The 15,570-nt window shown below is 40.7% G+C and overlaps 1 protein-coding gene across 3 annotated transcripts in view; it reads right to left on the reverse strand.

Annotated features, from left to right (window-relative positions):
• Positions 1–7,617: 7,617 nt before the first annotated feature.
• Positions 7,618–15,570, reverse strand: part of LOC109970358 (GTP-binding protein 1-like) — a 22,487-nt gene continuing 14,534 nt past the window's right edge. For all 3 annotated transcript variants that reach the window (XM_020617861.1, XM_020617863.1, XM_020617864.1), the window contains exons 12-14: positions 14,927–15,105; positions 13,970–14,122; positions 7,618–9,743 (exon numbers count right to left, since the gene is read on the reverse strand). In XM_020617861.1, the coding sequence (XP_020473517.1) occupies positions 9,630–9,743; positions 13,970–14,122; positions 14,927–15,105 (446 nt within the window). In that variant the 3' untranslated portion in view covers positions 7,618–9,629. The remainder of the gene's footprint in view (positions 9,744–13,969; positions 14,123–14,926; positions 15,106–15,570) is intronic.

Below are 15,570 nucleotides of genomic sequence, written 5' to 3' on the forward strand. Positions count from 1 at the left end.
AGGAAAAAATGAACTTAAATGATTTTAGCATATGGCTGCAATATAACAAAGAGTGAAAAATTTAAGGGGGTCTGAATACTTTCTGTACCCACTGTAACAGAGAACTGGTTTGTCAAAATGAAACATGGTGGACACGTCAAGGACAGAAAGTGGCAGAACTTTTTGACCAAGTTACCCACAGGCGACTGTATGTGTTCGCATTATGGGTTTGATTCTGATGGATTACAGTATCATAGAAGGAAAGCTATGATGTATGGCATGGACCAAACCAAAAACTGTAAAGAACATATGCACAGAGTGTGTGTGATGTCTGTGTGTTTTTGAAGGGACAGTTTGAAGCCTGGTTTGGGTTTCTCACTGGCATTTTGATGTTTTTTTTAGCCAGAGGATCCAAAGTTGGCCAACATAATGGATTTGTGAGGCATTACAAACAAGCAATGACTATTTTAAAAACCATCTGTATATCCACAGAGAATTCAGGGGCTCGTTTTTATGACAGCCTGGGTTTAGCATTGACTGTATATAAAAGCTGGACAAACCCACCCTGACGTCACTCGTTGGTTTCCTGAGGAGCTGTCGCCGTGTTGGCAGCGCTTCACTCCGCCTGCTACGTCTAATCCAAAAATGGGCAAAGAGGCGGAGCATGAGTGGAGTTCTCAGTGGCCACGCCCTTAATTGAGTAACCTCTAGACAGGTATCGGCCAAACATCTATTGACTCCCCTTTGGAGACAGCCTCAAGTGGCCGTTCAAGGAACTGCAGTTTGGTCATTTCTACATTGGTTTCATTGCTCTGCCTCGGAGGTTGCCACTTGGTGTTTAGAAGTGCTTTTGGAAATTCTTTTAATGTCCACAATATGCAGGCTCTCAAACAGAAGCTGCTGCAACTTTGACAGTGCAAATCTGGTTGAATGCATTGTTTTGAAAACCTAGAGAGCAAAGTGGAAAAAAAACAAGGATGGCGTGTACATCTTACAAGCTGTAGAGTAATTTGTGAAACACAAACTGCATCCAGTTCTAATAGTTTGCAATACTGGATCACAGTGTGAGCTTCCATTAGTATTTTTGTCATATATAAGCTCTGCGTGAAATGCAACTGCACTGGCACTAGACTTAGAAAAAAGGTATTTTGTAAACTCGGTGTGGTTTGGAACTTTTTATTCTTTGAATTTTGTGCTCAGAAACCTCATTCAAAGGGAAAGGATGAGTCTTCAGGCTGGCACCGAACAGTATCAGTTGGTTTATAACTGACTGGATTCATTCTTGTACAAAAAGCTACAGGTTGAGCACAAACACACACTGCCTAGACTAATTAAAGGAACTGGTCTTCTTTTCCAGGACATGATCATGTCAAAATAACAATGAAACGCTCTTTTAGTCATGCACTAAGAAGAATTTAATGGAATTTCTTCCCCATTAACTTAAGGCATTTACTGATATTTAATGTAAGAGTCACTTCTGCTTTCTGTTCTTATTCAGTGATGTAGTATGACAGAGTTCTTGTTATTAACTGTGGAGTCTCTGGCTCCCCCTCAGAACTGGATTAGAATTAGAGACGGAACCCGATGTTTACGTACACCACCGTGGTCAAAAATCTTTGTTGGATAGACTCGTTTCAGTGAGAAGGGTGTAATGGCAGACACCGGTCCACTGCCTGCACCAGCTCACAAGCTTCACTTCATTTAAACTGAGCTCTCATCAGGTCCCTCTGGTTCTCAACTGAGGTCTATAAATTACTTGATTCCTTTTTAATCTCTCTTACAACCACTAATGGCCTTCACACACTGTGGACAGGATCTAATGAGTAGATCTAACCTTTTGTGCACAGGGCCAGCTGTGATTATAGACCAACTCAAAGCCAGAAAGTCTCAGAAAAATGTAAATCACCTACCTGCTCCAGTGGTTGTGGAATTCTTTTAACTTTTAAGAAAATTACACACCATGTGATAGTATTGATCTCTTACATGAAAATCAATAAAACATGGTCAGAGTTGTCACAAAACTGTATCTACTGCAGTGTCTTTCAGCTGCAAACAAACTATTTTCAGTTCCAAAAGACTAAGATGCTGAGTGTCCAGATGGTACTGTATTTCTTGATAGATGGCTTCACACTGACAGTATCAGCAGCCACTGCAGTTTATAATATAAATCCAGTTTATGCTGCCAACTGCTGGTTCATTTGATGATGATGATGATGATGATGATGCTGAGTGCATATTGAACTGCTGTTAAAAAATCCTGCTCTCTGTTGTCACCGGTGCCTATTCAACAGGAAACTGTTGTGACCCAGACATTACATTACCATTACCAGACTTTGTATTAGAGCAGTAGCTTATTGTTTGTAAAGAGGATATTTCACACTTTAAATGTTTCTTAGTTTTTGAAGGGAAGGTATGAATAATGTATGACTCAGACATCAAGAAAGAGAGAGAGAGAGAGACTTAGAAAAATGAGCAAATCAAAGCCATATTTTCAGAATGTATAAGTGTGTCTGTCTCATGGCTCTGGCAACTAGTCATATGTTTATACCTGCTCAATACTGACAAAGACAAAATGTTGTAATCTGACTATTTGGAGGAAATAAAACCAGTATTTTTGGCAGCAAGCTCTGAAATTCTCTTCTAATTCCTTCTGTATTCTCAGACTCTAGCTCGGTGAGAACCTCACACTGTGTTTTTTGGCCTACTGGTCCTAGAGTAGATAGTAGAGTACCACAGTCAAATTCCTTGTGTGTCCAACAGACCTGGCCAATAAAGCTGATTCTGATTCTACTGGTCCTACTGGTCCTAGCCTGAACCACTTAGGGTGGTGGTCTCCACGTTGTGTTGGATCAACCTTAAGTCTTTCACTAATTATAACCCCCCACCCCCAATTAGTGGTTGAAATAGTTTGCACTAAGATTTTTGTGTCAAAATGTAGTTTTCCTATTTGCACAGTTGGTGGTGAGGACAGCTCAGAGGTGCTTCTACGATATGCACCTGCATCTGTGTGTGCAACTGTGGATTTGTCGGGGCTTGAACTTCAATGAGATACTTGGGTCCTGAACATAAAATAGCGAGTATGAACGTCTGTGAGCTGTTGCTGTGGCTAGAAAGGTGATTATTAGTATTGTAGGTGGTTAGTGAATGCGACTTCTCTTCCATCGTCTCTCAGCAGTCTATGCTGTCTGCTGACTAAGTGGCATTTTCATGACTAATGGTGTGAACTTCTCTCCAGAGGCCACCATATTGAAGTCAGAGATAAACAAACAATGCCTTGGCCCAAATATTGGGCACTAATCCATACTGTGGAGCTATCATATGGTGTGTGTGGGTGAGAATGGACACACATACAAACACATGGTGTTTCTGTGCATTTGGGTGTAGACCAAACTTAGCATGGAAGCTCTCTAAGGCACACAAGGTTCTAGGTGTTGCAGGACTGTTGACAAGAAGCAGTCAGGTGAAGGGTTACAAGTACCACTGGGCAACGCTGTTCCAACGACAGGTCCTCCTGCACTTGTACAGTGGGTGAGAATGGACACACATACAAACACATGGTGTTTCTGTGCATTTGGGTATAGACCAAACTTAGCATGGAAGCTCTCTAAGGCACACAAGGTTCTAGGTGTTGCAGGACTGTTGTCAAGAAGCAGTCAGGTGAAGGGTAAGCTGAGAGAAGGTTACAAGTACCACTGGACAACGCTGTTCCAACGACAGGTCCTCCTGCACTTGTACAGCTAAAGTAACAGTAATAATCAATGAACATATGACTTATAATGTATAATTTGTGATTCTGAAATTCACAGACGCTTGTAAATGCTAAACAAATTTTGAAGTGTCTGTTAGCACTGCCTCATTTAATCCAGAGCTGGCTGAGCGATCACTGTCCTGTCTGAGACCACGGTGGTTTACAAAGGTGCCAACTAGAAGGAAAATTAGAAATAGCGCAGTCACTCATAGACAAGTTATCTCCACTCTCTCCTTGTTAAATTGAAAAACTAAAACAGATACAACTAAAGACATTATCCATCATAATAGATGTTTGGTCATGACTGAGGGTGCCTGACAACTAGCACAGGCTTCAGAAAGTCACTGTCCAGTGAAGAAATATCTCGTCAAACTATACAGCACATACATGCCTAAAGTAAAAATTAATAGTTTGTCATTTTTGCATCTGTTTTTGTATAAATTAAAACTGATATAGTAGGCAGATGTTTTCTCCTGCATTTAGTAGACTAGGACTACGTAACACGATGACACATACAGTAACACAGCTGGTTGGCAAATGTATTTTTGATAAAATATTTTCTTCACCAGAATATTGGAGACATATCTGATAAGCCCTGATGTGTCATCTATGCATATATATCTATAGGTGGTGTGTCCAAAATCACCTTGTTCATACTGAGCAGTACATTCATTCAGATTTTAATCTTAATCACTTAATAATCATCATTTTTGTGTCATTACTACCAGCTATAGAATAACACAACTTTCACAACTATTGGTTCGGCATACTGTGGGATTGGTAGCAGAAAGTATTGCACGCATGTTGTGGATACGGCTTTTATTTTTGTTCTATTGTGAGTACTATATATTTCAGACACTTGAATATAATGGCAGAGGGTAAGTAGTGCACTACGTAGTTAACATGGTGGCATTTCCTGCGGTCAAACCGGAGCACACCTCGACAGTGATATCAGACTGTTAGTAGGAAGACATCTGTATCTCCTAAAATGTCAAGATGGTTTTTGAAAAACATGTTAACCGGTTGTTGTTCTGGATGTCATCCTGCTAGCATCTTGGGCTATAATTAGGGCTAACGTAAGTAAAAGTAGCAGTAACTTAGTGTAAAAATACTCTTACAAGTAAGTAGTCTCGCATTAATAATGTTATCTAAAGGTTCAAATGTATTAAAATGTACTTAAAAGTATGCAGAATGGCACAGTTCACATCAATGAATATCATATCATTGGATTATAATGATTGATGTATTATTGTGTCAGTCACATTTAATGTGTGTTAACGTTTTAAGGTCCTAGCAAAGCTGTGAAATAACTGGGGAACTATATATACTGACAAAACCAAACAGGGCAGTAAAATCAATCCTTTATTTTTTAGATTTATGAATTATATTCTCTTTGAAAGACATTTTGTGATCATGTTGTCATTATATTGACTCATCACCTGGGTTGCTTGTAATATTTGTTAAAGGTGAGTTAGTGTAAGTTTTCCTTTGCACTTACTGTCCAAATAGGAGTCTGAACTGATAAAATGAGATGCAACAGTACAATAGATTAGCTTTTGGGAACTCAAGTTGTTGACTCCTCAGTCTGAGTTTGGCAAAATTGCCAGTAAAGAAACAACTCAGTCCCTTCCTACGCTTGAAATGGCACAGCGACGCTGCATATTTTGACAGCGACCATTAAGTCTCGCAGACTTGGCGACTGAATGGTGTGTAAGCCACTAAAACCAGAGGGAGACATGGTGAATAACTGTAGCTGGCGTGAGATTCTATCAGGGGAGATTCAGAAAGCAGCCGGCATGAAAACAAAGAGAATGAAGAGGAGAGAGGCACAGTGCAGGGGTTGTGTCTAATGCTTTCATAAATTGTTAGTGTGGAACCCTGAAATGCCCCCAGCTAGATTCATCAAGTCATTCATTGATCCCAGGCTCTGCATCAAAGGCTAGTCCCATTTCCACTTGTATTATATGCCATGTGGGTGAACACCACCTGTGAAAATGAGCTGACGGGTCCACAAGGGGACACGAGACTTCAGCTGTTCCACAGGACCATACTGAGGCCTGCTGTTTGGAAAACCGGCATTATGGCTAGAAGGCTGACTCCTCTGGAACAAATTTGATTGAAAGCTCCTTGCATCAGTAGCAGGCTGTCATGTGAAGTAGCCCAAAGCCATGAAATGTTGTTTGTGTGAAAAGCAATTTCAAATGTGTCTCCACAACTCCCCGTTGGTGATTACTTGCCCAACTGTGAACCAGTATGCTTCCAGTGTGAGGAACAGATGGCTTTAGACTTGTAGAATGGTCAGTTATAGGGAGTAAATCTGCATTTCTCTTAAACATTAGCCAGGTTGCTTAGTTAATCCTGTTGCATGGTTTGTAACTACATATTGTGTTAGTTTCTCAAAGAATTTAACAGTCTTTGGTGCTGGAGAGCTTCTTTCAGAGCATCTATCCTTTTCCCCCCTTTTGGCCTTAGAGTAAATATGGTTTAAAGCTACAGTGTATTTTAAAATATTATTTTAGTAGAATCATCTCCCAAAACACCAGACTCTTCAAACAGCCTGTAAGCAGTGCAGAGATATTCCAGTGTCTTATTTTGGAACAATACTGTTGCTTCCATTTGACATCTAATTGTGGACTCAGCCGCCCTCTGTGAGGACGGTTTACCACTGTTGTTTATTATTTTGGTTTTACACTTCAGTTTATTCATTTTTTGGTCATGTTTATATAGTAGTACATACAAGGAATTGACGAATAAAACAGATCCAGTTATCGTAGTATAGAAAGGTTTAAATAAAAAATTAGTGACATAACACAGACCTACAACTTTACAAAACTGAAACCACACAAATGACCAAAAACACTTTTGGACTGGACAGATGTACTTTTTTTTTTTTTTAAGTGCATTAACCATCAGTGTCTCTCCTCTGGCCCCCAGCGTTCATCACTGTCGTGCGCCTTTCACTGCGGCAGAGATGACATGGGTGTGATGGGACTCGCCTTCTGCAGACAGCTGCATCTGTCCACCTGCCAGGTGTACCGCCTCTGCAGGGCTGCAAGAATGGAATCCATACAAGACGAGCCAAGCTGCTGCGCAAGCTGGGAAAAGACGGCTGCCTGTGCTTCTTCGAGGTGAGATGAGTCTGCAGCTGGTCAGAAACTCTCAGGCGGGAATTTATAAAAGAACACCACACTGAAATACTTCATGCATTTTTATTGTGTGGATACTGAGTCAGCATCCACACGGTTGTTATCCTGTTCTTTATTTATTATTTTTCCGTATGTTTTTTGCCGCTCCACTCTGCCCACATACTTTCAGCTAGAAAAACCATTCAAATATCAAAATGTTCAGCTTTTTAAGGACATTGTCATCTATTCAACCGTTGTTGTTTTTTTTTACTTTTATACATTTTAAAATATTAAGCTTTTTTCAACATTTTCCCAAAGTGTCTCCGTGTTTCAAGAGGCACCCCACTAAACCACAGCCTGTCCCTATCTTAGCCTGTCAGCCTAACCACCGAGCTATGCTACCCGCTGAACAGGCACACATTCAGAACTTTCATTGTAAACAAACCAACTGGGCAGAAAGGAGTTAACTGAATTCCCTTAGATTTAACACTGTTATTGTGCAGTCTCATAAATCTCCACGATTCTCACTGCACATTACAGAACTTTCCATTAGTCACTGTCAGGTGGAAAAGAACACTTGTCTGTTGCAATTAATTGGAGAATGATGATGGAATTGAAAAAATATAAAGTTATATATTCTGCAAACTTTCACAGATAGCCTCCTTTTATCTTGTTGCGATGCTAACAGCATCAACTGAAATCCTTAAATATAAAAAGCTTTTTTCCCACATCAGTTTTCAATAACATCTTTATTTAAAACTGGCATTTCTGTACATACATACAAAGTGGAGCCCTTCAAAAATAAACCCATGCACTACTGGTGTAGTCAAAAGAGATATGTAGAAGGGAGAAATACTCTGGCCGTTCAGTGTTACTGATCGTCATACAATTAAAGATTCTTAAAATTTTCATGACAGACTAAGCCGTGTGCATGTGAAGGCCCAAGCCTGAGGGGCATTTCCCCTTCAGTGGCCCAAACTATGACGATGTGTAACCTCCCAACTAAAACTCAACACTGGGAAGAGGACCATCAATCTTCATAAGACGGGTGAAAGAACAGGTTGTAACAAAGCAGCAACTCAGTTTAGTTTTTTGTTTTGTTTTTATTTATTTAAGTTGAATGTGATCATGTGTATGACATGATCTGCATTCTTAACTCGTAGACATCGACTTGCTGTGTCTGACACATTTGTATTTGAAGGCAGTTTTGAAAATTCAGTTTTGGAGCCATTTGCTCATTCACGTGAAGTGCGGAGAATGTGCAGACACTCAAGTCACGGTAGAACAATTTTAATGAATTAATATGTTCTTACTTGGCTTTCGACATTTAACGTGTGAAACACGAGTTTTCGTATCAAAATAGTTTAACAAAATAATGGATGTATAATTTTTGTGCAGCAGGTCAGGCTGCATTAGATTTGGAGGAAGTTGTGCTTATACCTGTTTGGCTTAGAAAATGTCTAAGTGACTTCACAGGGACGTGTACCATGCTAACATATGACAAAACCACAAAATTGGCAAGCAAACATGCTTGCAAAAAACAGGAACACAGACTTTATTCCAAACTTAAGCTGATATTTCAGCTGCCATGTGCCTTCCACGGGACTGAGATTACAACATACAAGTGGGCAGTTGTTGTATGTTAAGCTCTGAAGAAGCATCATCTTAAGTTTGGAATAAAGTTCAAGTTCTATAAGCATGCTTGCTCACCAATTTTTGTGAGTTTATCCATGTCTAGAGCACTTGATCACAGCTTTTAGTTTAAACATGTTAGCTAAAGCTTGTCTGGATATGACAAATCCACTTTGACACTAGACACTGAGTGTGAAAAAAGGAAGGACAATTCAGACCTTTTCTCTCTCAGAAGTAGATCTAGTAAAACTCTTAGGGCTCTCAGAAAAGAGCTTCAAAGTAAATGACCTTTCTTGTGCAGGATTAAGCTTAGGCTGCTTTGCTCTTCATCTCCAGGGACATGTTTCATCACAGGTGATGACTGCTAAGCAGCGCATCTGTGGCTACACTCCCAGGGATAGACAAGAACTTTTCTGTTAACTGGTCACAAAATTTACCAAATGCCACTTCTGTTTTCAGAGAACAGTTTTAGCTACCACCCAGAACAGGACAGGGTAAGCTATCATCTCATCTACATTCCTCATTTAGCCGATGTCAGATACTTGTGCCCCTCAATTCACCTTCAGTTCCGTAAATTCCAAACCAGGAGCCTTTTTAAAGAAATATTCTGTCATCTAGTGAACATAGTTTACTTCCTCAAATGACAGATGCCACAGTAAATATACACTCCAACCTTGGTGTCATCTGTAATACGAGCATTACGCCCAATATATTGAACACTAGGATGCAGAAGGAGGAAACAGAAGCCTGATAGGTGCAAAATGTTAATGCAGGGAAAGTGACTGATGCCTCTGCAGGCTGGGAAAACCTGTTAATGCTATAAACCAAGTTTTGAAGAACTGTAAACAAGATGAACTCCCCAAAATGTTTGCATTTAAAAAAGAAAATGTTAGATAGTAGAACTAGAACTTGCAGTCAACTGCAGTAAATCTCCGGCTACATAATCAAAACTAGATCTGTAAGTAACTATTCCAGTAAAGCTTTAAAATGACAATGTCACTCTTTAATCACTCTTTTGCTCAGTAATTGTTTTATACTAAAGAAACGTGCAGTCAGTCTGTAACCAGCCACCAGAGGGCCAGGCCGTCACTCTTCCTCCCTATAAAGCGATGTCATGGGCTGAGGGGAAATGAAAGGTGGTGTTTTTAGCCCGTGCCTGCTGCTCCCGCAGGCACTGCTGTAGAGATTGGTGCAGGATTCAGGCCTTTCCCTCGATGCCTTTGACCACCTCTCCTGCGTCCTCCGCTTCCTGCCTTGAGCTGCACACAGACAGGAACACAGTCATGTTAGAAACTAAGCAACTGGAGACAGCAGGGGAAAGTGGGAAACAGGGAATGGAATTCTTAGTTGTGCCTTCAACTAAACGGCTGGACAGGGTAAGAAAAGGGTTAGGTTTCTCTGAGGGGAAGAACTAAAAAGAAAAAGGTAGTAAGCCACATCGCTTCAGGGGTTTTCCTGGCAGTGAGGGATGCAAACTTGTCACCATTTGGCAACATTTATTTTTATGATCACACTGGTGACACGTCAGTCAGTCACTAAGTAATGTTAATTTCATGACGCCTCAAAATGAAATGTGGTGTCGCGTTTGTGTGCCTGCTGTAAACTGGTGAGAGACACAGTATATTTTTTCCCTTGTATACTGAGCATCGTGGCTGCAAACCCTTCTCTGAGAATTAGCATTCATTAGGCTACCTCTCAAATTCAGTTTAGGTTGGATAAATAATTGTGCTTCTGTGTATTTAATTTAGTGACACCAGTGCCCCAAAAATAAATGTCAGTGTACAGCCCTGCTGTCATTTTAATAACTTGTTCTCTCAATAACTTAAACTAAGCTAGGATCTTACTATGTCTCTAAGGAGCCAGGGTACCATGCATGGCTCATGTGTAATCTTTTTGGACCCTCACAAGGTTGCACCTCTGACAGTTGTCTTATTGGTAATAACTGTAACAGTATATGGTACTGTATGGTTTTCAGTTCAGGTGGGGTGGCCCACATCCACTGTAATACACAGGAAAACCCTCAAGTTGCACAAGTTCGTTTTCATTCAGAAAATGGGGAGGAAAACAAAATAGTTAACTTAATGCAGTACTTCTAAAAGCGCATTAAAATCTTTAATCATTACATTTCATAGTCTGGGAGAACTCTGTTAGGAGACCTTGCTTTGGCATAAGGAACAAGCACTATCAATCAGGTTTTCACTTCGAAGAGTAAAGTACCTAAAGTCCAACTGGGTAGCTAGCAGTAAAACAGGCTGTCTGAAACGGTGAATATAAAGAAAGATTGTACTGAAAAGGAGTAGGCATGCTCAAAAAAATTAGTTTGTAAAATTTAGAAAGCGTAGGAAACTAACAAAATGGCATCCAAGCTTAAGAAGACAGAGCCTCATCATGACTCTCACAGTCTGCAGAAACGTCTTTACCTCATTTTCTTTGTTGTCATCTTTACTTAGAGCCTCCTCATCTGCCGCTGTCTGACGCAGCATGCCAAGACAGGGAGGAGAGGAGGGAGGGGAGGCAAAAGAGATAACGGAAAAGTGAACTATTAAAGCTGAAGAAAAGAAGACGAAGGAAGAGCAGGGAGCGGAGTGAGGATCAGCTGGTGAGTAGATGAAAAAGAATGATGAGGGATGCAGGTATAACCATGTGGGGAGACGAAATCAGAATATTATGGACAGACTTTTGGAATAAAAAGCATAAACATGGGAGGAAGAGAAGTCGCTTAAAGGAGGGACACGGTGAAGCAGGTGAGAGGGGACAATGAACCGACATTTAAAGTCAAAAGTAGGAAAAAAGCAAACAAGCATCTTAAACAGCAGTTTAAACAAAAAAAATGTGTTGACTATAGTTTGACTGAAAAGTTTTCTTGTCATAAGGACACTTATCTTCAATCTTTTACAGGACAACTCAGAGCAGCTCAATCCTAAATTACTTTTAGGAATCAAGTCTGAATTAATGGTAATAGTCCTTTATTGTGTAATAATTCTGACTATGAAAAGCTATAAAAGATCTTAAATTCTAGAGTAAACACTTTGCTTTTAGACATATTTACATAATCTAAGATTATTTGAAGTTTAGCGATTGTATCATTTGATCAAAAGATACTAGACCTGGAGAGAAATTTAATCCTTTTAGTGTGATGACCCTTAAAGCCATTGATGTGCAAGGTCAACTCTACCATTAAGTTTAGCTAGCACTGTTTATACTACATACTTTTTCAATTTCAGACCAGGTACAGTGAGTTTGAGTACTCACTGACACAGAGTACTGATACGAGTACTACATAAAATGAGCATTTGTTTTTTGTTATCAATTTGCGATAAGCAGCATAACAAGCAGTGTACGGGACCAGGCATTTTGACTGCAGGGAGAGTGAAGCTGTCACATTTCTGCAAGTTTGTTGTTGTGTTTAGCTTATTTAACAGGCGTCTGATCAGTTACCAGCTCCATTGCTGCTGGAATTTGTTGCACATAGAGCGTTATCGCTTGAAAGTGAAAGTCACCAATGATCTTCTCCTAGCCTTGGACAAAGGACTTGTCTCTATACTTGTCCTCTTGGATCTCAGTGCTGCTTTTGACACCATTGATCACAGCATCTTACTGCAGAGACTTGAACATGTTAGTGGGATTAAAGGAACTGCGCTAAGTTGGTTCAAATCTTATTTATCAGAAAGATTTCAATTTCTTCATGTTAATGACGAATGTTCCACACAAACTGAAGTTAGTCACGGCGTTCCACAGGGCTCTGTGTTAGGTCCAATTCTCTTCACTTTATACATGCTCCCTTTAGGCAATATTATCAGGAAGCACAACATAAATTTCCATTGCTATGCAGATGATACTCAGTTATATTTATCTATGAAGCCAAATGAATCAGATCAGCTGGTCAAACTTCAAGCATGTCTTAAAGACATAAAGGCCTGGATGACCTGCAACTTCTTACTTCTAAACTCTGACAAAACTGAAGTTATTGTGCTTGGGCCTGAAAACCTTAGAAATCTGCTGTCTAACCATATAGTTACTTTAGATGACATAGCTATTGCCTCCAGTACTACTGTGAGGAACCTGTGAGTCATCTTTGATCAGAATATGTCCTTTAAATCACACATAAACCAAGTCACTAGAACTGCCTTCTTTCACCTGCGAATATTGCGAAAATCAGGAGCATCCTGTCTCAAAGTGATGCTGAAAAACTGGGCCATGCATTTGTTACTTCCAGGCTGGACTACTGTAACTCTTTACTATCAGGATGTCCCAATAATTCCCTAAAAAGCCTCCAGTTAATCCAAAATGCTGCAGCCAGAGTACTGACAGGAACTAGCAAGAGAGATCATATCTCTCCCATATTAGCTTCTCTCCACTGGCTCCCTGTAAAATTCAGAATAGAATTTAAAATCCTTCTCCTAACATACAAAGCCCTTAATGACAAGGCTCCATCGTATCTTAAAGACCTCGTAGAGCCTTATCATCCTAACAGAGCACTTCGCTCTCAGAGTGCAGGTTTACTTGTGGTTCCTAGAGTCCACAGAAGCAGAATGGGAGGCAGAGCCTTTAGCTATCAAGCTCCTCTCCTATGGAACCAACTCCCAGTCTCAGTTCGGGAGGCGGACACCCTCTCTACCTTTAAGATTAGACTTAAGACGTTCCTTTTTGATAAAGCTTATAGTTAGGGCTGGATCAGGTGACCCTGAGCCCTCCCTTAGTTATGCTGCTATAGGCCTAGGCTGCTTCACCAGCCACATTGACCTGATCAGTGTTTGATTGTTGTGTCTTGTTGCTTTTCTTCTTTTGTCTCTCCTCTATTCACTCACCCCAACCAGTCGAGGCAGAAGGCCGCCCACCAAGAGCTGGGGTCTGTCGGAGGTTTCTTCCGTTAAAGGGAGTTTTTTCCTCCCCACTGTCGCCAAGTGCTTGGTCAAGGGGGATTTGTTGGGTTTTCCCTATGTCATAATATTGATAACAGTAAGGTCTAGACCTTACTTTGTAAAGTGTCCTGAGATTACTTTTGTTGTGATTTGGCGCTATTTGATTTGATTTATCGCAGTAAAATACTAACTACTGTACCTTATCATCTTGTCCACTTTTGTGTGCGCTCACAGACACCGTCTGTGGGTGCCCCTCCCTCCCTCCCTATCACAGAGAGACAGAGCAGAGAATCAGAGCTCACAGTCTGCTTTACTTGTGTCGTCAACACTCGTCTTAAAATCAACATGAAGCACTAAAATATTTTCTATACTGCCTAATGAGTGGCCCAGTCAGTGTGAAGTTAATCTAATTACCATTAAGCCATACCATAAGTGGTACTGGCACATGAGCGAGTACGGTACTAAAGGGTGGCATCAGACCTGATGAGAGGTGAAACGTCTTCGACCTAGAAACCTAGTCCAGTTGATTTTATTTCTAGGTTTTTCAAGTTGTTCAGATTTTACATGCCTCGCTTGTTTTCCTTTAAATATATGACGTTATAAAGCTATAAAACTTGACTCACCGGTAGCTGCTGTTGTAGCTTGTTCGGACTAGGCGCTCGTGCTGAGGATCCAACCTCCTCACTGGCTAATGTGCCATCTTTAAAAGTCTTCTTACAGGCCTGTGTCTTGGACTGCTGGGCCTTAGCTGCCTGGGTGTTCACTGATTGGAGAAGCTGAAATTACAAGCACATACAATGTTAGTTAATCTTATATTGTTTTTGAAATTAACTTTATATCAATGAATAATATATCAGGATCACACATACACTAGCAGTAGGAGATAGTTTTGTACCTTTGTATTTAAGTATTCTGGTGGTAATTTGAAGTCATTCCAACTGACTGCAGCGTTACTGTTTTGTTGTCCAATTAGCAGAAAGCAGCGCGTTTTTTCTTGGATTAGCAAATAAGGTAAATTAGGTGATTATTGCTTGGTTTATGTTGGACATAACACTGCAGTCCATGTAGCATTTTAATAAGACGTTAAAATTAACACCATCAATACAACTAGCAAATCATAACAGGACATTTCTCGTTTTACACACAACTCAGTTACTTTAGAATGTTGTGTGTGTCAAGTATGTAACATTAAACCTGATGTGATAGTGGCTTGAACATTAGTTCTGAATCAATATTACTGGGGGAAAAAAAAACATTCCTCTATAATTTGCTTGTGTTACTGCTGATACATCTGCTACAAACAACGTTAGACATATGTACGCATATTGCTAAAATGTAAACCTAATGATTTGACACAGTGTCACTGCAATCACACCGAAAACCACAGGCTCTACATTCTGTACGCATTAGTTCTGGAGCCGGTTATTACTGCTGTGCTACCTGATTGGTACAGCTGTCGCTAACCTAGTTTCAGAGACGGGGCAGAAGGGGCAAAGAGAGAGGATGGGATACTGCTCATGTTTGTTTTGATTCTCACTTTGCCCTTAACGGTCAAAATTTAGAGGCATGAGCTCTAGTACCTTGGTGATGGTGCCCACAGCTTTGGTGCGTCCTTCCCTGAACACCAGTTTCTGGTCACAGTGCAGGTACTCAGGGGTCTTGATGAAGCGGAAGTGGACTGTGGCCTTGTCCCCTGTCCTCAGACATTCTTTGTTCATTGACAGGATGGTGGCGGTCTGCCTGATGCTACCACAGTGGACTGGTTGTAACAGAGAGAGTGTGACTCATCGACTCTTGGTAGAAATGTTTGTTTGATCATAGACCAATCAGGCATAACATTATGATTACCTGTACATCTGTATGCACTTCAGTGCAACACTTCTGCCTTAACATTTGTGTTTATGAAGCTCAAAATGTTTCAGTTTTTGGTGATTGTCATAAATGTATAAATTCAATTATATGTTCAATATTGGTCATGTTGGGCTGTCTTGGTTGACACGCCTCTGCAACGTCACATGGCGGTCGGGGACAGTGCCTCTGGACTGGCAGACCGGGGTGGTGGTCCCTCTTTTTAAGAAGGGGGGCCGGAGGGTGTGTTCCAACTATAGGGGGATCACACTCCTCAGCCTCCCCGGGAAAGTCTATGCCAGGGTACTGGAGAGGAGAATTCGACCGATAGTCAAACCTCGGATTCAGGAGGAACAATGCGGTTTTCGTCCTGGCC

This window comes from Monopterus albus, unplaced genomic scaffold (genome assembly GCF_001952655.1).
Source record: "Monopterus albus unplaced genomic scaffold, M_albus_1.0 scaffold195.1, whole genome shotgun sequence".
Taxonomy (NCBI): Eukaryota; Metazoa; Chordata; class Actinopteri; order Synbranchiformes; family Synbranchidae; genus Monopterus; species Monopterus albus.